This window comes from Acinonyx jubatus, chromosome B1 (assembly GCF_027475565.1).
Source record: "Acinonyx jubatus isolate Ajub_Pintada_27869175 chromosome B1, VMU_Ajub_asm_v1.0, whole genome shotgun sequence".
Classification (NCBI taxonomy): Eukaryota; Metazoa; Chordata; class Mammalia; order Carnivora; family Felidae; genus Acinonyx; species Acinonyx jubatus.
In genome coordinates, this window is record NC_069382.1 from 140,884,252 (window position 1) to 140,909,667 (window position 25,416).

Consider the following 25,416-nt stretch of genomic DNA (forward strand, 5'->3'; position numbering starts at 1 on the left):
AAATGCTCAAATCACTCATCATCAGGGAAATACAAATCAGAACCACAATGAGATACCACCTTACACCTGTCAGAATGGCTAACATTAACAACTCAGGCAACAACAGATGTTGGCGAGGATTTGGAGAAAGATGATCTCTTTTGCACTGTTAGTGGGAATGCAAGCTGGTGCAGCCGCTCTGGAAAACAGTATGGAGGTTCCTCAAAAAACTAAAAATAGAACTACACTATGACTCAGCAATTGCACTACTAGTCATCTATCAATGGGATACAGGTGTGCTGGTTTGAAGGGACACATGCACCCCCATGTTTATAGCAGCACTATCAACAATAGCCAAAGTATGGGAAGAACCCAAATGTCCATCGATGGATGAATGGATAAAGATGTGGTATATATATACAATGGAGTATTACTCAGCAATAAAAAAGAATGAAATCTTGCCATTTGCAACTAGGTGGATGGAACTGGATGGTATTATGCTAAGTGAAATTAGTCAGTCAGAGAAAGAAAAAATCACATGACTTCACTCATATGAGGACTTTAAGAGACAAAACAGATGAACATAAGGGAAGGGAAACAAAAATAATATAAAAACAGGGAGGGAGACAAAACAGAAGAGACTCATAAATATGGAGAACAAACTGAGGGTTACTGGAGGGGTTGTGGGAGGGGGGATGAGCTAAATGGGTAAGAGGCACTAAGGAATCTACTCCTGAAATCATTATTGCACTATATGCTAACTAATTTGGATGTACATTTTAAGAAATAAAAAATTTAAAAAATAAAAAAATAAAAAATATTTAAAACGTTTTAAAAATTAAAAAAAAATTTTTCTTACCCTCTGAAAGTAATTACAGAAATGTAAGATAAATGCTGAGAAAAAGCATTATAGGTATACTAAATAGATGACAACCTTTGTGTGACCTAACACAATTATCTCATCCCTAAGGTTCTTTTTCCACATACAAAATGAAAATAACTTTCCTATTTTCTTACAAGTTATTGTAAAAATAGGGGCGCCTGGGTAGCTCAGTCGGTTCAGTGTCTGACTTCGGCTCAGGTCATGATCTCGCAGTTTGTGGGTTCAAGCCCCATGTCGGGCAATGTGCTGACTGCCCAGAGCCTGGAGCCTGCCTCAGATTCTGTGTCACTCTCTCTCTCTCTGCTCCTCCCCCACTCTCACTCTGTCTCTCTGTCTCTCAAAGATAAATGAACATAAAAAATTTTTAGAAACAAGCTATTGTAAAAATAAAAAAAAAATGACATCTCTGAAACTCATGAAGTGAATATATCCATATTCACGCCTTACTGCTGCAAATTAAGATAGATTCAAAACACAGTATTAAGACATACTCATTTTAAAACTGTATTCCTCAGCCATAGAAAAGAATAAAATCTTACCATTTGCAATGGCGTGGAATAGAGGAAGGTAGTATTATACTAAACAAAATAAATAAAAAAAGACAAATACAGTAAGATTTCACTCATGTGGAATTTAAGAAACAAATGAGGGGTGCCTGGGTGGCTCAGGTCACAATCTCGTGGTTCTTGAGTTTGAGCCCCACATAGGGCTGTCTACTGTCAGCATAGAGCCCACTTCAGCTCCTCTGTACCCACCCCCCGCTGAAAACAACCAACATTTAAAAAAATGAACACAGGAGGGGGAAAAAAAGGCAAACCAAGAAACAGACTCTTAACTACAGAGAACTGATGGTTATTGGAGGGCAAGGGGGAGGGGGTGGTGAAAAATAGGTGATGGCTATTAAAAAGGACACTCGTGGTGAGCACCATATGCCAAGTGATAAATCACTAAATTCTACATCTGAAACTAATATTACACTGTATGTTAACTGGAATTTAAATAAAAACTTGAAAAAAAACCCGTAGGCAGGATTCTGACTTGAAGATTAAGTTGACATCTTTATTTTGCAGGAGGCAAAACATGAGAATCAAAGTTTCATTTAAAAAGTTTCATTAGGGGCGCCTGGGTGGCTCAGTTGGTTAAGCGGCCGACTTCAGGTCAGGTCATGATCTTGCGGTCTGTGAGTTCGAGCCCCGCGTCAGGCTCTGTGCTGACAGCTCAGAGCCTGGAGCCTGTTTCCGATTCTGTGTCTCCCTCTCTCTGACCCTCCCCCATTCATGCTCTGTCTCTCTCTGTCTCAAAAATAAATAAACGTTAAAAAAAAATAAAAAGTTTCATTAAATTTTTTTTCATTAAAAATAACCACATATGCAATGAAGTTCTGTTTTTCAAGAAATAGTTCATGTTTTAGAAAGTGAAACCTAACTCACTCTTAGTGAAAAATGGGGGTGGAGGGAAATTCCATAACTCTGAACCACAATAAATACTAATAATACCTTTGATTCTGCAACATGGGACTTCCCCAAGAAACAGGCATCAGGTTTTGCTTAGTCAACTAGAATGTTATCCAATCAGAGTTAGAGAGGGAAAGTGCCTTTACAAATAAATACTGCATCCCAACCCCACGTTTTCTGAGACACTCAACTGCTTAGACATTCTGAGCCTACCACAGAGGAACCTCCAGTCACAGCACCATGAACCAAAGAGGTGTTCTTATTTTCTGTCTTATCTTTCTGACTCTGAGTGGAACTCAAGGTAAGGAACATGAAAGGATATTTAATTTCTAAGGTCAGAAATAGGACTGCGTAGAAGTTCTATAATTACAGGAATAGCATATTTGCAAAAGTTTTACAGCCTGCCTATAAATGAAGGCCAAATGAGCAGAGATTCTCTCTGGTCACAGGTCAGAAAGGCAAATGGAATAAAAGGATGGGGGAACAGAAGAGTAAGAGGATAGACAGAGAAAACGTAAGGGAATGAGGACAGAGAGGATGAGACATATACTTCTTAAGTAACTCACTTAATTAACCATAAGAACTGGGCTCAGCGGTAAGTTTACAATTCACAAGTTGCAATTCCATTCTTTCAGATAATCAACTAATCAATCATTCAGAGCTATATTATAATGGGATCATTCCCTCTCAGATTACCTCAAATAACATGGGGATATAGGTTCTGCTAAGTAGTAGCCAATCCACACTAAACGACTAAAACGAAAACTGCACTAACCTCCCCTACTGTACTTGTCTTTTTTCCCCACAGGAATACCTCTCTCTAGAACACCACGCTGTACCTGTATCAAGATTAGTGAACTATCTGTAAATCTAAGGTCCTTAGAAAAACTTGAAGTGATTCCTGCAAGTCACTTTTGTCCACGTGTTGAAATCATGTGAGTAAATGCCTTCTGAAAGTCACCTCTCTAGTTGTAATCATATATTAAATATGTATGATCACAAAATCAATAAATGCTTTGTATGATTCTAAGACTTCTACATAGCAAAGGGAAACATCTAGAGTGAAACGTAAACATCTGGCTTAAAAACTGTATATTACACCTGTTTTATTGGCCCAACATCATTCTAAATATTTTCCCTCTTACTTCTACAGTGCTACAATGAAAAAGAATGGGGAGAAAACATGCCTGAATCCAGAGTCTAAGACCATCAAGAATTTAGTGAAAGCAATTAGCAAGGAAAGGTAGGTTTGCTGTTATTTGCAGAATTTCTCTTTAAGAAATGTCAATTTGGGGAAGTCAGAAATATTTGCAGTGAGCTTTCCTGTAGGATCCCTTGGCTTAAAAGTGTGTTTACCACCATGCCTGCCACTACCTGTATTTATTTTTATACTGAGATTGCCATCGTCTGTGGTATCAAAAGTTAGCTACCTACCTAGAAGTGTCAATAGGTCATTTTAACCTTGAGGCAGAGCTAGAACTATCCAAGCAAAGCTACCAAATTTTCCCCAAGCCTCTCCTGTCCCTAAAAAAGCAGCTCTTGCAATCCACAATGACTATGTAGCATCAGGAAAGCTCACCAAACACTTTGCCTGGGGACTTGCCAGTTACCTATGAACTCAGAATGTTCTAAGCAGAACCCAGGCTGAAGCCAGAGTTGAGCATATCACACTTTCACACCCCCTTTCTCTTCCTACAGGTCTAAAAGATCTCCTTGAACACAGAAGCATAATCACTGTACTGACAAAGATGGACCAGAAAGAGACTACCTCTGCCATCATTTCCCTACATACTTGTCAAGCCCTAATTGTCCCTGGATTGCAGTTCTCCTAAAAGGTGACCAACCACTGTCACCAAATAAGCTGCTACTACTCCTTGAGGGAGGTGGGTGGTTCATTACCCTGAGCTATTTAGTACGAACTCTGCTCTGGCACTGTAAGCTAAAGGCGCTACATTTTTAGTGAATGTACCAGGTCCTAGCCCTGCTACTAACACTTTCCTCACCTTTCATATCTTCTAAAGGTTATTAAAGATATTCCCACCTCTGGGTTTATCAAAGTTCTCAGAACTTAAAAAAAACAAATAGCCATAATACAATCTGCTTTTTTAAGAAAGATCTTTACTCCATGGGATTCTACTGCTATCCTCCCAAGGGGCCCATATTCTTCCAGTGGTTATATATACACAATTCCAAATACATAAAAGAACCTAAAAATGTCTGAAAATGTATGTGAAAATACTATTATTTAATGAAAACTGCACAAAGTTGAGTTCTCAGATGTACATATGTCTTATATTGTTTTCGGTGTGTATGGAATAACTTGTGTAATGAAGTACTAAACATGAATGAATAAAAATTTTTAAGTCTAGATATATACTATGCATGTTATGTAAGGCATACACTGGATGTTTTTCAAAATAAAAATGCTGTACTCCTTTAGCAGTAATTTTTTTGAGAGAGTATGTGTGCAAGTGAGTGAGGGGCAGAGAAAGTGAGAGAATCCCAAGAGGGGCAGAGGGAGGGGGTGCAGGGGAGGGAGGGAGGTGAGGAAGAGGGGCACAAGCTCATGAACCATGAGATCATGACCTGAACCAAAGTCAGATGCTTAACGACTGAGCCACCCAGACACCCTCCCTCGGCAACATTAAGAAAGATTATACAATTGTTAACAAATCAAAAAGGTATTAAAATAATAACTAATATATATTTCATAAAAGAATCCCACAGTAGAAGACAAACGACTTTGAGAATTACCATATTCCTTCCAACTGCGGTCTGCTGAAAGACCCATCATCCAAGATTCCTTCAGGACTGATGTGGCATAACAGACTTTGCCTGAGCTTCAGACCCTTATAGGGAGAGATCTATGTGATATCTCCACCTGAATATCCTACAGAAATATCAAAACTCTAAAATATCTCAAATTTTCTTCTTCCCCAGATCTAGTTCTCTGCCTCTTTTAAATGTCCTAGTTTAACAGCAATATCATCCACTCAGTTCCCCGAACCAGAAACCTGGAAGTAATTCTACATTCCTCTCTCACCTCCCACATCCAATTAATCACTAAGGAGGTATTTACAATGCATTTAGTCAGCAAATTAATTGTATCTAGAATATATAAAAAGAAAAATAGGAAAAGATAGATAACTAAGCAAAAAATGGGAAATAGAAATGAATAGGAATGTCACAGGAAAAAAAAATGCACAAGTCCTCAACATATAAAATTGTTCTGCATCATTAGTAATCAGGGACATCTACATTCAAATCATTTTGGGATACCATTTGACACCACAAGACTGGCAAAATTCTTTAAGTTGGATAAATACCAAGAGACAGGAAGAGTAGAGCAATGAGGAATGCCCCTCTACTGCTGGTGAAAGAGGAAAGAGCTACCGTAACTGGTTTGAAAACCAGGTTGGTATTATCTTGTAAAATTTAACATGTGTGCACTCTATGTCCTAGCAATTCTGCTACTATGCAAACACCACGGATAAATTCTTGTATATTACATATATTAAAGAATGTTACAGCAGCATTGTTTATAATAGCAAACTCTGGGCACAATCCAAATGTCCATAAATAGAATGGATAAGTAAATAAGGGTATACTAATTCAATGAAGTATTACACAACAGTAGAAATACACAAAATGGAACTATATACATCAACATGGGTGATCTCAAAAACAGTCTTGCACAAAAGAAGCATGTCACAGAATAGTACATACAGCATAGTTCTATTTACTATGAAATTCTAAAACAGGCAAACTTAACACTGGATTTAGGAATGAAGACATATATGATGAACACACACACACAAAAAAGGAATGGTTTCCATAAAATTCGGGATGGTAACTACTTCAGAAAGTGAGAAAAGAATGCAATCAGGGAGGGGCACATAAGAGGCTTCTGAATTACAGTAAAGTTCTATTTTTTACCTAGGTAGTGAGTACGTGAAAATTTGTTCTTTAATCTGTACCTACACATTTTTTTTAATTCATAAAGACCACAAACACATGGAGATTAAACAACATGCTACTCAATAATGAATGAGTCAACCAAGAAATCAAAGAAGAAATAAAAAAATACATAGAAACAAATGAAAATACAAACGTACAAAATCTTTGGGATGCAGCAAAAGTGGTCCAAAGAGGGAAGTGTATAGCAATACACACCTACATCAAGAAGAAAAGTATCCGACAGCCTAACCTTACACCTGAAGAAACGAGGGGAAAAAAATAAAAAATACAGAGACCTGAGGGTTGCTGGAGGGGAGGAAAGGGAGATGAGCACTGTACATTATATGTAAGTGATGAATCACTGGGTTCTACTCCTGAAACCAATACTTGCTATATGTTAACTAACTTGAATTTAAATAAATTTTTTTAAAAGTGAAGCCTAAAGCCAGTAGAAGGAATAAAGTAAAAAAGATTAGAGCAGAAATAAATGATACAGAAACTTAAAAAACAGAACAGATCAATGAAACCAGAAGCTGGTTCTTTGAAAAAATTAACCTCTAACCAGACTTATTAAAAAGAGAAAGGACCCAAATGCATCACAAATGAGACAGAAAAAATAACGACCAACTCTATAGAAATACAATGATAAGAGATTATGAAAAACTGTATGCCAACATACTGAACAACCTATAAGAAATGGATAATTCCTAGAAATACATAAACTACCAACACTGAAACAGAAAAAAATAGAAAACTTGAACATACCAATTATCAACAAAGAAATTAAATCAGTAATTTTAAAACTCCCAACAAACAAAAGTAAAGGACCAGATGGCTTCACAAGCAAATTGTACCAAACATTTCAAGATGAATTAATACCTATTCTTCTCAAACTATTCCAAAAAATAGTGAGAAAAAAAGGAAAACTTCCAAGTTCATTCTATGAAGCCAGCATTGCCCTGATGCCAAAACCAGATAAAGACCTCACCAAAAAAGAGAACTACAGACCCATATGCCTGATGAACACAGATGCAAAAATTCTAAATAAAATACTAACAAACCAAATCAAGTACAGTAAAAAAAAAAAAAAATCACTCAACACAATCAAGTGGGATTTATTCCTGGGTTGCAAAGATGGTTGAACATTTGCAAATCAACCACTCAACATGACACACCTCATTAAGAACAGATAAAAACTATATGATCATTTGGATCGATGCAGAAAAAGCATTTGACAAAGTACAACATCCATTCATGATAAAAACTCCCAACAAAGTAGGGTTAGAGGGAACATACCTCAACATAATAAAGGCCTTATATGAAAAACCCACAGCTAATATCATCCTCAATGGGGAAAAACCGAGAGGTCTCAGTTTTTCAGTAGGTTCCTTACAATCAGGAACAAGACAGGGATGTCCACTCTCACCACTTTTATTCAACATCGTAATGTAAGTCTTAGCCACAGCAGACAACAAAAAGAAACAAAAAGCATCCAAATTAGCAAGGAAGATGTCAAACTTCCACTATTTGCAGATGACATCATACTCTACACAGAAAACCAGAAAGACTACCAAAAAACTGCTAAAACTGATACACAAATTCAGTAAAGTCGCAGAAAAACAATCAACATACAGAAATCGGTTTCATTTCTGTGTGCCAATAATGAAGCAGCAGAAAGAGAAATGAAGGAATCCATCCCATTTATAACTATACCAAAACAATAAGATACCTAGGAACAAACCAAACCAAAGAGGTGAAAGACCTATACTCTAAAAACTATAAAACACTGATGAAAAAAATCCAAGATGATACAAAGAAATGGAAAGACATTCCATACTCATGCATGGGAAGAAAAAATATTGTTAAAACGTCTATACTACCCAAAGCAATCTACACATTTAATGCAATCCCCCTCAATATACCACCAGCGTTTTTCACAGAGTTAGAACAAACAATCCTACAATTTACATGAAACCACAAAAGACCCCAAATAGCCAAACCAGTCTTGAAAAAGCAGAACAAAACTGGAGGCATCACAATTCCAGACTTCCAAGTTCTATTACAAAGCTGTAGTAATCAAACCAGTATAGTACTAGCACAAAAACAGACACATAAATCAATACAACAGAATGGAAAACCCAGAAATGAACCTACAATTATATGGTCAATTAATCTTTGACAAAGCAAGAAAGAACATCGAATGGAAAAAAGTGTCTTCAACCAAATGGTGCTGGGAAAACTGGATAGCAACAAGCTAAAGAATGAAACCACTTCCTCACACCAGACACAAAAAATAAATTCAAAATTAATTAAAAACCTAAATGTAAGACATGAAACCATCAAAATCTTAAAGAAGAACACAGACAGTAACCTCTTTGACATCAGCCAAAGCAACTTTTTTCTAGACATGTCTCCTGAGGCAAGGGGAACAAAAGCAAAAATAAACTATTGGGACCTCATGAAACTAAAAAGCTTTTGCACAGCAAAGAAAACAATCAACAAAACTAAAAAGCAACCTACAGAATGGGAGAAGATATTTGCAAATGATATATCTGATAAAGGGTTAATTAACATCTAAAATATGTAAAAAAAAAAAACTTATGCAACTTAATACACAAAAAAGCAAACAATCCAATTGAAAAATAGGCAGAAGACATGAATAGACATTTTTCCAAATAAGACATACAGATGACAAACAGACATGAAAAGATGCTCAACATCACTGATCCTCAGGGAAATACAAATCAGGATGTCGGTGAGGATGTGGAAAAAGGGAACCCTCTTGCACGGCTGGTGGGAATGCAAACTGGTGCATCCACTCTGGAAAGCAGTATGGAGATTCCTCAAAAAGTTAAAAACAGATACCCTAGGATCCAGGAATTGCACTACTAGGTATTTACCCAAAGAATACAAAAAAATTAAAAGGGATATATGCACCCCGACGTTTATAACTGCATTATCAACAATAGCCAAATTATGGAAAGCCCAAGGATCCAATGACAGATGAATGGATAAAGAAAATGTGATGTAAGTATATACACACATGACTATTATTCAGCCACAAAAAATACTGAAATATAGCTATTTGCAACGACATGGACAAAGCTAGAGAATATTATTCTAAGTGAAGTCAGAGAAAGACAAACACCACATGATTTCACTCATATATGGAATTGAAGAAACAAAGGAGCACGGGGAAAAAGGCAAACCAAGAAACAGACGCTTAACTATAAAGAACAAACTGATGGTTACCAGAGGGGAGGTGGGTAGAGGGATGGGTTAAATAGGTGATGGGAGTAAGGAGTGCACTTGTGATGAGCACCAGGTGTTGTATGGAAGTGCTGAATTACTATACTGTACACCTGAAACTAATATTACACTCTGTTAGCAAACTGGAATTTAAACAAAAACTTATATAGGGGTGCCTGAGTAGCCCAGTCAGTTAAGCATCTGACTCTTGATATGGGCTCCGTTTAGGGGATCAAGGCCCACTTAGGCCTCTGTGCTGACAGCAAGGAACCTGCTTGGGACTATCTCTCTGCCCCTCCCTCACTCTTGCATGCACGCTTGCTCTCTCTCAAAATAACTTTATAAATATATCTTTTTAAAAATGCTATGTTTTACATTAAAAGAGCATAACAAACCAGCAAAGAAATGAAAAATTCCAGGATATAACCAATTGTGAGATATCTTCATGAATATCAAACAACTTTACACAGCAAAATAGAAGAATAAAGAGAGCTATCACTGGGGATGTAAAGTATAGCATGGTGACTACAGTTTATAATACTGTACTGAGTATCCGAAAGCTACTAAGAGAATACATCTTAAAATTTCTCATCACAAGACCCCCATGTTTAGAGCAGCACTATCAACAATAGCCAAAATATGGAAAGAACCCAAATGTCCATCGATGGATGAATGGATAAAGAAAATGTGGTTTATACACACACACACACACACACACACACACACACACACACACACACACAATGGAGTATTACTCAGCAATCAAAAAGAATGAAATCTTGCCATTTGCAACTAGGTGGATGGAACTGGAGGGTATTATGCTAAGTGAAATTAGTCAGAGAAAGATAAAAATCATAGGACTTCACTCATATGAGGACTTTAAGAGATAAAACAGATGAACATAAGGGAAGGGAAACAAAAATAATATAAAAACAGGGAGGAGGACAAAACAAAAAGACTCCTATATATGGAGAACAAACTGAGGGTTGCTGGAGGAGTTGTGGGAAGGGGGAGTGGGCTAAACGGGTAAGGGGCATTAAGTAATCTACTGAAATCATTGCTTCACTATATACTAACTAATTTGGATGTAAATTTTAAAAAATAAAAAATAAAGTCAAATCAAGTAAAAATTAATTCTCATCAAAAGAAAAATATTCTTACTACAGTGACTTATTGTGGGAAATCATTTCACAACATAACAAACATCAAATCATGTTATACACTTGAAACCAACATAATGTTATTTGTCAACTATACGTCAATGGGAGAAACTTAGAAAAAAAACCTAATGTAATACCAAAAAGAGAGAGAGAATAGGTAAAAGGAAAAAAGTGAATTCTAGTGCAAAGAATGTGATCAAAGACATAGGGGTGAGATAGTACAGTGTTTTCAACCTGGAATAATGTAAATATAAAACTAGAGATATGAATATTGTAGAAAATGATGGAGAGACAGATAAGAATTACATTATGAGAGCCTTTCTTTGCTAGGTATGCCATCACCATCAATGTATATTTATAAGCTGTATGCATGTTATAAAATATACACAAAAAATAACATAGATTGTTAGACCAAACTCCCAAAATACTAAAGATCTAACACAATGAAAGTTTATTTTTTGCTCAAAGTTCCATGTAGCTTGGCAATGCCTCTATGTTGACTCAATAATACAGTCCCCCCTGTCTCAACTGAACATTGTCATGACAGAAAAGACAAAGGCAGAAGTGGCATACTGGCTCTTAAATGCTACAGCCCACATTACCTTGTCCTGAACAAGGTCTTGCCTTCCCTAATCTAAATGAGGGATAGAAACTGGAAGGGGAAGTGCACTTGTCTCTGCATAAGTAGGTAATTTCTTAAATAAGTTTTTTTTTTAATTGTAAGACAAAAACCAAGGCTCATGCAGAAATCCAGCTCAGAAAAAGAAGTCTAAACAGATTTTAAGTCTATTTTCTTAAATAAATTAGATCAGAGGTGAAGAAGAATTCCTTTTCTGGGTAGAAAGTTCACCAATGTCCGAAGTAAATAAAATTTGAGATACACAGGGAACAAATGAACCCGTCTACTGTAGTATGGTCATGTTATAAATCCGAGGGAGAGAAATCTCCTTTTTCTAGGAAAATACATGGCCCACAATGATCTATATATTGCAACATGATCTAAGAATACTGGCCTTAAGGAAAAGGGGAAAGTGATTGTAATTGTGTCTCTTAATTTTCTTTGTCATAGTGTACTTAAGTTAATTCACTGTTCATATTTAGAATTTGATACCACCATTCTTGCTTCATTCAGGGGCAGGTCAAGAACCTCACTAAAGCAGTAAGAATATGACAATGATTACTCTGGTGATTCGCACAAGTCATTAAAGCCTTCCTGCGCCTGTTTTCTCATTTATATAAGGAGAAACAGAAATCCTCCAGGGGCACCTGGGTGACTCAGTTGGTGAAGCATCCAACTTTGGCTCAGGTCATGATCTCATGGCTTGTGAGTTTGACCCCCACAGCAGGCTCTGTGCTGACAGCTCAGAGCCTGGAGCCTGCTTCAGATTCAGTGTCTCCCTCTCTCTCTGCCCTCCCCTTTTCTCTCTCTCTCTCTCAAAAATAAACATTAAAATTTTTTTAAATTAAAAAAAAAGGAATCCTCCAGAAATATTACTAAATGTCACTAAAATAAATTATTAATAGTTCAAATACTATTTACAGGTGATAAAATTATAGATGATTTTTATTTTTTACTTTTATTTCACGAGTTTTCTACAAGGAATATTTCTATCATTTCTAATCAGAGAGAAAAAAAATTAAGTGAAAACCAATTTTCAAAGACACTATATATATGCATGCTTATCTTAAAGGACTAGGATTTACGTTCTTAGTGACCTTCATGAAATGATGCATCTCTGGGAAAGATCTGAAATAAACACAGTCTCCCAAAATGAGGTCTATGAGAGCAGAAACTACACCTAATTTGCCACTGTATGCATGTATGTATACACACATGTATATGTACATATACATACACACATATACACACATATACCTCAGAACTTTTTTGTCCAATGCTGTACTAAAATTTAATTGCTTATATTAAAAAATCATTAAACAACTACTAGATATATATTTCAGGTCACCAGACAATAATACGTCATTATTAGTTTCCCTGCTCACCCTCTTGCCTGCTACCATTTACTCTCTACACAACAGCCAATGTAGTTTTAAAACATAAATGAGATTATGGATACCCCTGGTTTCATCTTTCCAAAAGCATCCCATCACACTTTAAATGATACCCAAAATGTTTCCTTATAGTCTGTAAAGCTCTACATAACTCTTCCACCTCATTCCTACCATTCTCCCCTCAATGTTTCCATTCCAGCTACACAGCCTCTTATTGCTTCTCAAGCACAGCAAACACATTCCCGTCATTTCCATAGTTGATTCCTTCACTTTATTCAGGTCCCTGCTCAAATATCACCTTCTCAGAAGCGGCTTTCTTCACCAATCTATTGAAAATAATATCACTTCTATCACTTTCAATCTCTTTACCCTCCTTTTTATAGCCATTATCACTATCTGTAAATATATTACATACTATTTCATGTTTATTCCATATCCCCAAAAAGGTCTACGAGAGCAGAAACTACACCTGTCTTATTTACCACTGTATCATTGGTACCTACCGGTGTACCTGACACACAGTAATGCTCAATACTCACTGAATGAATGAATAAGTTACTGACATTTGCCATAGCTAGAATCCGTTGGAAATTGGTATTCACTCCAAGGACAGGACCACTTTCCAAAGACATTAGATAGTTCTTAAACCTTAGAAGAAAGTAAACTTAGAAATAAAGAGCTTACTAGTTTTGTTGAATCACCATATACCCACAGAAGAAATTATGACCTTCTCCCATTACAATATCCAGCATGTGCACTGGCAAACTGTTTACTAGACTATGAGAGCCCCGTGGGAAGAGAATTAAGGTTTTAAGCAGGGGCTTACAGGACTTTCAAAAATAAAAATGTTTCAAAACTAAGTTTAATGTTTTAATAGTAGCAACAGCTGTTCAGAGGAGGGGAAAGTCCCCTCCACCCCAAGTTTCATCCTGAAAGATGATTCTTTCAAAATAAAAAATAACTTGTGTTATTTTCACTTGAGATAGAGAAGAGCATGTTGTTTACATATTATGCAACATTTTCCCAGGACACTCAAATCTAAATAAAGCCAGAATAGCATGGCTATCTCATTCTCTAGACTCAGATCCAAGAAATCCCCTTAGTTAACTGTAGAATGGGAAATGGGGAGAAAAGAAAAAGGACAGCTGAAAAAAGTTCAACATCAGTCTGAACCTGCAATGCTGTTATTCCCAGAGCAGATGATCTTGGGATGTGTCATTTTTAGGGCTGAGCAACTTCCCTAAAATTATAAGCAAAATATATAAACATACATGTATCCATAGTTTTTTACCAGAGTCTCAGTTCTACAACCTTCAAATGGTTAAAATTCATAAGTCTGTCCTAATTCATCACAGACCTTCAACACACCACATCACTTTGTAGAGCAGTCACTTTAGACCATATGGATACTGATATATGTACTTCATATCTATGTAATCTTACATTCAAATACTGGAAATACTAGGCCAGTGTGGGGATTTAACAAACCTAAGCTCATCTCAGAGATCTGGGTCCTAAAGGAGACATTAATGGTTATTTCCCAAGTATTCCTAAAATTTGCAAGACCATCTGACCTACTGCATTAATCATAGTAATAACACACACACACACTTTTTTTTTTTTTTTACCTCTAGAACCACTAAGGCACAAACTTGGCTCTGTTGTTAGAAATTAGAGACCTTTAATTATATGAGGTGAAAGGGAACTAAGCCTAGAATATTCTCAATGCAATCAAGTTCAACTTAATAAATAATTGCTATGCCCCTCCTAACTTCAAGATCCAATGGCGCAAACAAGGACAATCAACACATGATGCCTGGCCATAAAATTATAATAATCTAGCTGAGGAAACAAAAAACATATGTAATTCAAATGTCGCCAACAACAAAAGATAAGCATACCAGTACTCAGATAAGTGGTATTTGTAAATAAAACTGATCAAAAAAGAAATCTAGCATGTTGGAAGTGACAAAGGCGTTGGATACAGTTAGTAGAAATAGGTGTTAAATCAGAGAAACATGTAAATATAATGAAAGCTCTGTAGGGATATAAAACGAGGTAAAGTTTTAAAGATAACATTAGAGAATGCTTATATTCTTGCAATCATGAGAATGAAATGAACAAAGGTCAAAGTTATAACTTGACAAAATGGAATGAATAAAGAGTAAAATCAGGACTAAACCATGAATGTGCCACTCACCATGCAGGTAATAGAACTTCTCATCTTGTCAATGATAGTAAACAAATTACACACATAGGGGTGTGTGGGTGGCTCAGTCAGTTAAGCCTCCAACTCTTGGTCTTGGCTCAGATCATGATCTCACAATTTGTGAGACTGAACCCCACATGGGCTCTGCACTGATAGCACAGAGCCTGCCTGGGACTCTCTCTCTCCCTCTGCCCCTCCCCTGCATGCATGCACTCTCTCTAAATTAATTAAATTTTAAAAAAAAAGAAAAGAAAAAATTTCACAGAGCAATAAAGTCAACCGTAGTAGGAGCAGAATAATATATGATCTAGCTAGCTCCACCTTAAAAGCAGTTCTAGGGAGGAGCTTGGAAAGCTTCTGTGCAAGGAAGAGTTGAGGCACACTGAAATTGTCAAGACTTTATTTGAGCATACATCAATTCAAAATGGGCAGCACCAAACGAAAGGTGGTTAGGAACACTCCACTGACAGGAGCTAGGGGAGAGGTTTTTATAGAAAAGACATTGAAATGAATCAAGGAAATTATCCGATTGGCTATGACTTTAATAAGTGCCTTATTTGGGAAAGCCTACTTGTCTATCTGTGATTGGTTGTTCCTAAGTTTTATTTTCTCAGATTCAAGTGTATTGACTATGGCTTAGATTTTGGTTTGCTTGCGTAGGCTTCCAAGCAACCTCAATCTAACAGCCTCCTTATTTATTTCAACAGTTCATAAAGAAATCTTCAATTACAGTTATAAAGAATTATACTAAGCATACTGCTCATGAATTTAGATCTTGTAGAGCAGTTGTATCTCCTGATGATGGGTTATCAATACAAATAAATGAAATGTGTGTGGACACATGTTGTCTCACCTATTCTTGTCAATGCCCCATGATTACTCACAAGGAATGCTAATGGGAATAGGGCAAATGATTCAATATTATAAATGCTGGAAATAAATGTAAAGGATTCAGGAAAGGAATAGATGACCTAGAGCCGTGGTATAGTCAAGGAAGATTTGACAAAGTAAGCAGAATTTGTAGTTGTCTGCTCAAAGTAATCTAAGTGAAACTTACTAAGGAGCATTCAGAGAAGTTCAGCTTAGCCAGGGGGCAAGAATCATAGAATCAGCATTGTAGACATACACTGTCTATGTACACATACAGACTTCTATAAATAAACATACCTATGGCACAAACGTATTATTTAGTTTGTATAGTATTATTTAGCTATTTAGAGAAAGACCGGATTGAGGAAAAACAAATACTAGAAACATTAAAATCTCAAGTCACAGATTTGAGACTATATTTTAAAAAGCATATTCTGTATTTTTTTGGAATAAGCAAAAACTAAATTGGAATTATACATTTTTAGGGAACAAATGTAACTAATAATATGTCTACATCTGGCTAAATAACTCAAAATAAAAACTTACAATCAGCGCACCTGGGTGGCTCAGTCAGTTAAGTGTCCGACTTCAGCTCAGGTCCTAATCTTAAGGTTCATGAGTTCAAGCCTCACATCGGGCTCTGCAATGACAGTGTGGAGCCTTCATGGGATTCTCTTTTTCTCCCTCTCTCTCTCTGCCCCTCCCTCACCTGTCCATGTGTGCGCTCTGTCTCTCTTTCAAAATAAACTTAAAAAAAAAACTTACTATCAAACTAAGAACAAAGGATTTTCAACAATGACATACAAGAAACCACAAAACCTAGTAACAAATACCACAAAACCAAAGAAAAAAGTAAAATAGAACATATACACAATGATGGACATAATAACATGAGTTAAGAATGTTAGAGCACAACTTCAGCTGGGAGTACTACCACCATTCCTACCAGAAGCACACTGCATCTTGCAGTAAGTGGCAAGTTTGGTTTGAAAATACACATTCAATTCTATAATCTGAAAAACAGTAGCAACTATTATTTTTGTAATTAAAAATTATTTTAAAAAAAAGCGTATACAATCTTCATGGCTGACAGAGATTCTAAGAAAAGAAAAAGAAAAAGAGAAAGATTTGGAATAAACTTTGTTGTTAATGCGATATATTAACATTTGTTTGCTATAAACACTAATAGGCACTTTTGGTTTCAAAAGAAGTATATGTTTTATTTTAAATTCAAGTTTGATTTTTCTGGTACCAGAGTACAATGCAAAAGGGGCTTTTAGTTCCCAAAAGCTAGCTTTTGTTGCTATTTCCTGTATTTCACGACTTGCAGGTCCTCTGAATGGTAGAATATGAGCACATTTTCAAAACAACACCATTTAATTCTGAATTGAGTACCAGTTAGTGGTAAGATTTGAGGGGATGGTTATTAGGTTGTGAACATACATGTGTAGATAAAGGAAAAATTTTTACTTAAGGTATGCATTAAGTATATATTGCAAAGACAGATGTAATTTCCTCAGTTTGAGAGAAGATACACAAAGGTAATTTTCGGAATTCAACTTTGATTCAGGTTTCACAGATAACTTCCTGAAATTTACTTCAAATAAGTTTTATCCTATCACACAAGAGCAAGCTTTGTGTGTCATTCTACTTCTCTTGACCTATATTTATACAGGTATGTCAAGTCACTGGCTGACCACAATTAAACGGAAACTTCAGTAACCACACACAAGAAATATCTACTTTGCACAAATATTTTGGAAAGTTACCAATGGATAGTTCCAGCAGTCAACAAGCAAAATCAACAACCCCTGATGAGTGAGAGGATCAGATTTCCAGAGTTAGCACAATACTCAATGTCTAGTTTTTAACAAAAAATCACAAAGCATACAGTAAACAAGAAAGTATGGCCCAATCAAAAGAAAGAATTGACAAAAAATCATTCCTGAGGAAGCCCAGACATTCAGTGGACTTACTAGATAAATATATTAAGTCAACTGCATTAAGTATCCTCAAAGAGCTAAAGGAACCCATGTACAAAGAATAAGAGGAAACTGGGAAAATGTGTGAATAAAATGAGAATATCGATAAAGAGACACAAATTATAAAAAGGAACCAAATAGAAATTCTGGAGCAGGTAAGTAAAAAACTGAAATGAAAAATTCACTAGAGGGATTCACCAGCAGCTGTAAGCCAGCTGAAGAAAGAATCAGCAATTTGAAAACAGGACAACTAAAAATACTGAGTCTGAAAAGCAGAAAGGAAAAAAAAAAAAGTGGAGCTTAAGGGACCTAGAATAGCATCAAATGAACCAGTATACTCATAATGCAAGGCCCAGAAAGAGAATAAAAAGGAACAGAGAGAATATATGCATAAATGACAGAAAACTTCCCAAATCTGATGGACTACATGAATCCACACACCCAAGAATCTAAATGAACTCCAAGAAGGATAAACCCAAAGAGATCCACATGGTAGTCAAATGGTCAAAACACAGAGACTCCTGAAAGCATCAAGAGAGAAGGGACTCCTCACATACAAGGGATCCTCAATAAGACTAACAGCCAATTTCTCACAAATGTTAGAGACCAGAAGGAATAGGATTACATATTTAAGTTGCTGTAAAAAAATCTGTCAACCAAGAATTCTAGATCTGGCAAAGCTACCCTTTAAGAATGAAGGAGAAATGAAGACAATTCAAGATAAACAGAAGCTAAGAGAGTTCATTACTATTGGACTTGCCCTACAAAAAAATGTTAAAAGGAGTCCTTCAGGCTAAAATGAAAGAACACTAGTCAGTAAACTGAAGCAGTATGAAGGAAGAGAAAAATGTATTGTGAGAGAAAGAACATGCAAGCATGAGTGGGGGAGGGGCAGAGAGGGGGAGAGAGAATCTCAAGCAGGCTCCACACTGTCAGTGCAGAGCCCAATGTGGGTAACTACGTAGTGAAGGAGGAGGAAGAGAAAAAGGAGAAGGAAGGATGAAGGCAGAAAAAAGTGGAGGAGGAGGAATAGGAGGAACTACAGCTACCTAGGCTATATTGTTGGAGAGAGAGCCCACAAGGTGAAGTGTTCAGGGGCCATTTAACCCCTGGGCTATACTGCTAGGGAAGGAGGCCACATGGAGGCAGTCCATGATGCTATTTTGGCCAACCCTCCAGATGTCTTCACACCCAGGCACTACTACTTGATTGCAACTGGAGAAAAATCACTATTTAACAAACTTTGGTGGGAAAATTAGATATTAATTTGGAGATCAAGAAACTTAAATCCATAATTTGGCTACTGTTGATAATGCTGCTATAAACATTGGGGTGCATGTACCCCTTCTAATCAGTATTTTTGTATCCTTTGGGTAAATATCTAGTAGTGCAATTGCTGGATTATGGGATAATTCTATTTTTAACTTTTTGAGGGCCCTCCATACTGTTTTCCACAGTGGCTGCAGCAATTTACATTTTCACCAACAACGTAAGAGGGTTCTCCTTTCTCCACATCCTTGCCAACATCAGTTTCCTGTGTTGTTAATTTTAGCCATTCTGATAGGTGTGAGGTGATATCTCATTGTAGTTCTGGTTTGTATTTCCCTGATAAGTGATGTTGAGTATCTTTTCATGTTATGCTAGCCACCTATATGTCTCCTTTTCAAAAATGTCTATTCATATCTTATTCCCATGTCTTAACTGGATTATTTGTTTTTTGGGTGTTGAGTTTGGTAAGTTCTTTATAGATTTTGGATACTAATCCTTTATCAGATACATTATTTACAAATATCTTCTCCCATTCCAAAGGCTGCCTTTTAGTTTTATTGACAATAGCCAAATTATGGAAACAGCCCAAATGTCCATCAATTACTGAATGGACAAAGAACTTGTGGCATACACACATACACACACGTGATGAAAGATTATTCAACAATAAAAAAGAATGAAATATTGCCATTTGTAACAACATGGATGAAGCCTGAGTGTATTATGCTAAGTGAAATTAGTCAGAGAAAGACAAAAACCATATTATTTCACTCACATGTGGAATTTAAGAAACAAAACAGATAAACATGGTGGCAGGGGGAAGAGAGGCAAACCATAAAATAGACCCTTAACTATAGAGAAGTGAGGGTTGCTGGAGGGGAAGTGGGCAGAGAGATGGGTTAAATGGATGATAGGTATTAAGGAGGGCACTGGTTGTAATGAGCACTGGGTATTACATGTAAATGATCAATCACTGGGTTCTACTACTGAAACTAATATACTATTTGCTAACTGGAATATTTTTTAAGTGTATTTATGTATTTTGAGAGAGAGAACACACAAGCATGAGTGGGGGAGGGGCAGAGAGAGAGGGGAGAGAAAATCTCAAGCAGGCTCCACACTGTCAGTGCAGAGCCCAATGTGGAGCTCAATCCCACAAACCATGACCTGAGCTGAAATCAAGAGTCAGACATTTAACAAGACACCCAGGCACCCCTACTTACTGGAATTTAAATAAAAACGTGACCATTAAAAAAAAAAAGAAACTTACATCTACTCTTTATACAATATCAGACAATAATTTATAGCTTGAAACCATCAACTATTGAATATCTATACCCTACAGGGGTACCTGGCTAGCCCAGTGAGTAGAGCATGTGGCTCTGGATCTCAGAGTTGTGAATTCAAGCTCCATGCTGGGTGTGAAGCCTACTTAAAAAAGAAAGGGGAAAAAATATATCTGAAGTGAACACAGGTCAGTATTATGTAAAAATGAAAAACTTCTCAACAGTTAATAGCAAAAACTTAAGATAAAAAGAAGGCAATGAGCCTGATAATATTAAATATAGATGGGGATATAGGGTCAATGAAACCCTCTTTCACTGCTGGTGGAAGCATAAGCAGTACCAATTAAGTTGTATATACACACACTCTAAGAACCAGCAATTCCACTCCTAATAATACACTCAACAAACACATACATATATGCGCCAAAAAATATGCACAAGAACATTCATAACTGCAACATTCAGTTTAGCCCAAAATTGGGAAAAAATCAAAATGTCCATTCACTGAATATATACCTTGTGGTAAGTCATACAATAGAATATAACAGGGCAATTAAAGTGAATGAACACTCTTCCATACATGACACGGATGAATCTCACAAACGTTTAGTGATAGGGATGAGACTCTAAATAGGACATACACAGTACCATTTATATAGTTCAAAAATAGGCAAATTCATTGACGGTATAGCTTTAGGGAAGAAGAAAAGTACTGTCACGCCACTGAAATTTGGTGAAAATCCACTGAGCCACAATGCTGATACACTTTTCTATACATATACCTATTTCCCCGTCTATTGGTTATATTAATTAGCTGAGGCTGTCACACAAAATACCACAGACTGAGTGGCTTAAGCAACAAATTTATTTTTTCACAACTCTGGAGACTAGAATTCCAAGATCAAGGAGTGAACTCAGTTGGTTTCTTTGTGAGACCTCTCTCCTTGGCTTGTTGACAGGCCTCCTTTCCCTGTGTCCTCACATGGTCTTCTCTGTACATCACTACATCCTTATGTTCTCATAAGGGCATCAGTCATAATGGATTAGGGCCCACCAAATGACCTCATACCTCTTTAAAGTCTCTGTCCCCAAACACAGTCACATTCTGAAGTACTGGTGGTTAGAACTTCAACATATCATATTTTGACTGGACAGAGAATTGCTTAGAACATGTGATACACTTCAATAAAAATTATGCGAGAAATGAAGGCAACAAAAAAGCAGATATTTTAACTAAAAATGGATTAAAGTTTCCTATAAAATATGCAAAGAATTGACATACATTTAGAAAGTCAATACTCTGACTCCACTTGACAAGGGATCTTGAAAAGGTAGCAGATTCAGGTATTAAGCCAACACAAACTAAAAGGTCAACAAGAAACTGAAATAAGCACTGATCTCAGGTGCCAAGTCTCACATATTAAATAAACAAAATAAATACAAATGACAAAAGAATTGGGAAACTGGTACATGTACATATCGATGGGGGCATTACAAAATTAATCTACCCTTTCTGGCATGTGAATCTGTTAAAATGTTATAGAAGATATAAAGGTGTTTTAACCCTTGTCTCTATACTTCCCAAAAAGGAAAATATCCCAAGAAAGTAAAATCTTTCAAAAACTATTAAGAGGTATTTTTTGAATTCTGAAATAGAAACAACTCCAATAGAAACAACTTCAGGGATGACAGAATAAACAGGCTACAAATAGAAAAAACATTTTTAAAATATAAACTACGTAGATATAAGGAAATGTTTATGTAAAATAAGATTATTTAAAGATACTGCTTAATGACAAGGGTCAGATGTGGATATAAGAGTAAACAGGGGTCTTTGTGAATCTCCTCACCTCACTCCTTGTTTAAAACTCTTCAAGGTTTGCTCAGCACATAGAGATGTACAAGGCCCTTCATTGTCCGGTGGCTACTGTATTTCTAGCCTCCTTTCTCACCACTCCAATTTTATTATCACTGTACCCTTCATCCTACCAAAGTTCTTGCAGTTTCCAAATTTTGACATCCTTTTTCTCATGCCTCTTGCTCAAAATGCCTCCCCCACTCATCTTCTAGTAACAAATTCCAACCAACTCTCCCTTCCACACCTAATTCAACCAGAGGTGTGACCTTCTCTGTGCCTCCAATAATTGAGTACAGTCCTTTATCATACCACTTCCTCTACAGGACTCGCTACACTTTCTCCCCACAAAACTGCGAGCTCTTTGAGGGCAGATTTTCTTTCCTATTTGTGTCCTAAAAGTACAGAATAACAGCTTGATAAATGAAATTAATGAATGATAAAGAGTAAATGAAGAATACGAATTTTTCTTGTAATTTTACCAAAACAATGTGAATGTAAATCACTTTAAATAAATACTGATTTTTAAACAAAAATATTTTCTCACTCTTCAGGATAATTTTTCTTCAATCAGGCGGCAGCTTAATACTTATGGTAACAGGTCATCAGACTACCACAGAGCAAAAATGTATCAGTGCCAGAATTTAGCCACAGCTGTCCTTTAAATGATGTCCTAACATTCCCTCTCAGAATAGTTAATAGCTTTAATCCAATCCTCCAGCTTTACCTAAAAAATATAAACCAGGAGGCCAGGTATCAAGATCAGTAAAGGTTAAACTTGTTCCCTTCTGTTATCCGAGAAGTGGACAGGACTTGAAACCCCCCCACAACTATTATTTGCCTGCAGTCACCTTACCATACAAGAATATTGTGGAAGGAAGAAATGACTCCCTGCATGGGGGGAGAGGAAAAAAGAAAAAATCAGAATGCTAAGTAGGGGCTTCTGAGACTTTCAAGAAATAAACCCTTTTCAAGTCAGCGTCCTTTAAAACTAGCAATACCTGCTGAGAGAAGGGGAAGTCCACCCTGCAAAAATTCAAACAGGCCTGGGGATTTCATTATGAAAAGAAACTTCCCCTTTCACAAGCAAAAAGGAAGATTTATTGTCACTGTGACAGACTCTAAAACTATGTCCATAATGAAACAGACCACACGGATTCCATAATCAAAAAGAGAAAGGCGGAAGTCCGGACACGCACACGAAAACAAAACCCTGCCTCTGCAGAATCCTGCCACACACACACACACACACACACACACGAAAACAAAATCCTGCAATCCTGCTCTTGAAGGTTACCCGAGCATTTGGTTCCTTGGGGGTCGGGGATTTTTGGGGGGCAAAACAGGTTAAAACCACGTCCAAAGGGAAAGTGGAATTATCTGCTGATTTCAACTGCGCTGATAATCCTTGGCTCTTTTCCCAGGACTGTGAGAACTGCCTGCAATATCCTCTTGCTGAGTTTCTGTTTCTCCTAAAAGCCCTCTCTAGCCATAAACAGCGCTTCGCTGGGATTTTCCCTGTCCTTCTGCCCAGGCAGGAAAGTGGGGTTTTTTTCTCAGAGCTTTCAAGGCAATTTCGGAAAGGCGTCCTTCGGAAAGGCGACAGCACAGGCCTGGGCTGAGGGCAACAGCGTCAGGCTTCATTTCCACGTGCCACCCCTACCCCTAGGTGCTTGGGGGGGTACAGTCCCACCCCTCAGCGGGGCCTCCACACGAGCCCTCCCATCCGGCTTGTTAGCGGCGGCGTAAATTAGCCCCTTCTGTGTAATATAAACAAGGCTGGCCTTCCGCGGCTCCTGACCCTAGGGCCTCCTTTCTCTTGTCCAAAACGCCTTGTCCCTGTCACTACAAACCATGATCGGAGGACCCTCCCAAGCCTCACCTGGCCGCCTCAGCCCCGATAACCAAGCCCTTTGGAGGCCATTGATCCCTCCAGCGTCAACCCAAGCCTCGTGTGCAAACTGCAAAACAGGCCCCGCTCCTGGCGTCCCCCAAGGAAACGTGGCCTCCGGGGTCGGGGGGCTGTGGGCCGGATACGGGGCAGAGAGGAGAACTCCCAAGGAGCTCGGCCACTACCTTTCTCTCGATGCGTTCCTCCAGCGACCTCAGCACGGGCACCACAGGCGGGAGCGAGCTGCGCCTGTAGCCTCTCCACTGAAAGTTCTGGAAGCGGGCTGGCTGGGCATGCGCAGTGCTCGCACCTCAGCCTCTAGGGAGGTCACCTGGTCTGGCCTCCCGCCTCCCCCCTCTCAACTCCCGCGAAACAAGACAGTGCCACGCACGCACGCACGCGCAGTGTCGAGACAGGCCGGGAGCCTTCGTTCACTCTTGTATTCCCTAGGTCCTGCGCGCCAGGCATGGTGGTGGGACGGGGATGCTCGAAAGCCTTCCTCGTTCCTGTGGCGGAAGGAGATTGGACTATAGGATTTCTGGTGAAGGTGACATTGCCTTCGATCTCAGCACTCGGTGGTGTGAGAGTATCTGTAAGAACCCTGAGCAAGTCTGGGGGTCAGTGAAATCTTCCCAGAGTTCATGCCATCCTGGATATCCAAGGTGAGTAAGGTTACTACTACTAGGCTAGCGAGGCAGCGCAGGCGCAGCATTCCAGGCAGGGAGGCCACGAGCAAAAACAGCGCGATGGGTAAGAGGCATGGTCCCTTTGAAGAACGGAGGGAAGAAAGGGTGTGGGAGCAGAGTCCTGGAGGCAGAGCCTGGAAAGGTGGGCAAGGGCCGACCATGCTGGATCTTATTGTTTATCCTAAGAAATTTTTGTCTCCTTTTTCTTTGCTAGAAAGAATGATCTATAGCTTTGTGGTACTTTGCGGTTAACAATGAATTGTTGCCATTAACTTTAACAACCTGTGAGGTCAGTAATAGTTTTATCAGCAGAGGGAACAGAGGCTTGCAGAAGTTAAGTATTTTGCAGTCATTAAGTAGCAAAGCTGGGACTTAAACCCAGCTCTACGTTATGCACGGTCAATCATTACCAGAATTAAGCATTACCGAGTGAATAAGCTGTATCAAAGGTCACCACAAGTTTTCTTTGAAAAGAGTTCTGCATTAAAAGTCATCAAAAAATCGGTCAAAAAATGCACACCATGTTACAGAAAATCCTAATATATGTTCCCCATTATTCTACAGCATGCATTCGCATTGGGGATGGGATGGGGAAGGAGATTACCCTCAAGGGAACAAAAATTGGTCCTTGGGGGAACTGAAAAAATTTTAGATGTTACACATATTTAGTGGC

At 37.8% G+C, this 25,416-nt stretch overlaps 2 protein-coding genes across 9 annotated transcripts in view; one reads left to right on the forward strand and one right to left on the reverse strand.

Annotated features, from left to right (window-relative positions):
* The window catches only part of ART3 (ADP-ribosyltransferase 3 (inactive)), a 139,582-nt gene extending 115,184 nt beyond the window's left edge, over nucleotides 1-24,398 (reverse strand). The window contains exon 1 of one of the 8 annotated variants that reach the window (XM_027058503.2): nucleotides 24,243-24,398. The gene's annotated coding sequence lies outside the window, so the exon portion shown is untranslated. Of the gene's footprint in view, nucleotides 1-13,379; nucleotides 13,405-24,242 lie in introns of those variants that run through there. The other 7 variants (XM_053217234.1, XM_053217232.1, XM_053217233.1 and 4 more) reach the window with 7 other exon arrangements.
* Nucleotides 2,475-4,762, forward strand: CXCL10 (C-X-C motif chemokine ligand 10). The gene is made up of 4 exons (XM_015080280.3): nucleotides 2,475-2,617; nucleotides 3,125-3,251; nucleotides 3,470-3,559; nucleotides 4,015-4,762. Exons 1-4 carry the CDS (start codon nucleotides 2,557-2,559, stop codon nucleotides 4,031-4,033), a joined length of 297 nt encoding a protein of 98 aa, XP_014935766.1. The 5' UTR covers nucleotides 2,475-2,556; the 3' UTR covers nucleotides 4,034-4,762.
* Nucleotides 24,399-25,416: the final 1,018 nt, after the last annotated feature.

Coding starts and splice junctions, on each gene's coding strand:
- CXCL10 (XM_015080280.3), top strand. CDS start 2,557: ATGAACCAAAGAGGTGTTCTTATTTTCTGTCTTATCTTTCTGACTCTG. Junction 2,618..3,124: donor GACTCTGAGTGGAACTCAAG/GTAAGGAACATG, acceptor TTTTCCCCACAG/GAATACCTCTCTCTAGAACA. Junction 3,252..3,469: donor TGTCCACGTGTTGAAATCAT/GTGAGTAAATGC, acceptor TTACTTCTACAG/TGCTACAATGAAAAAGAATG.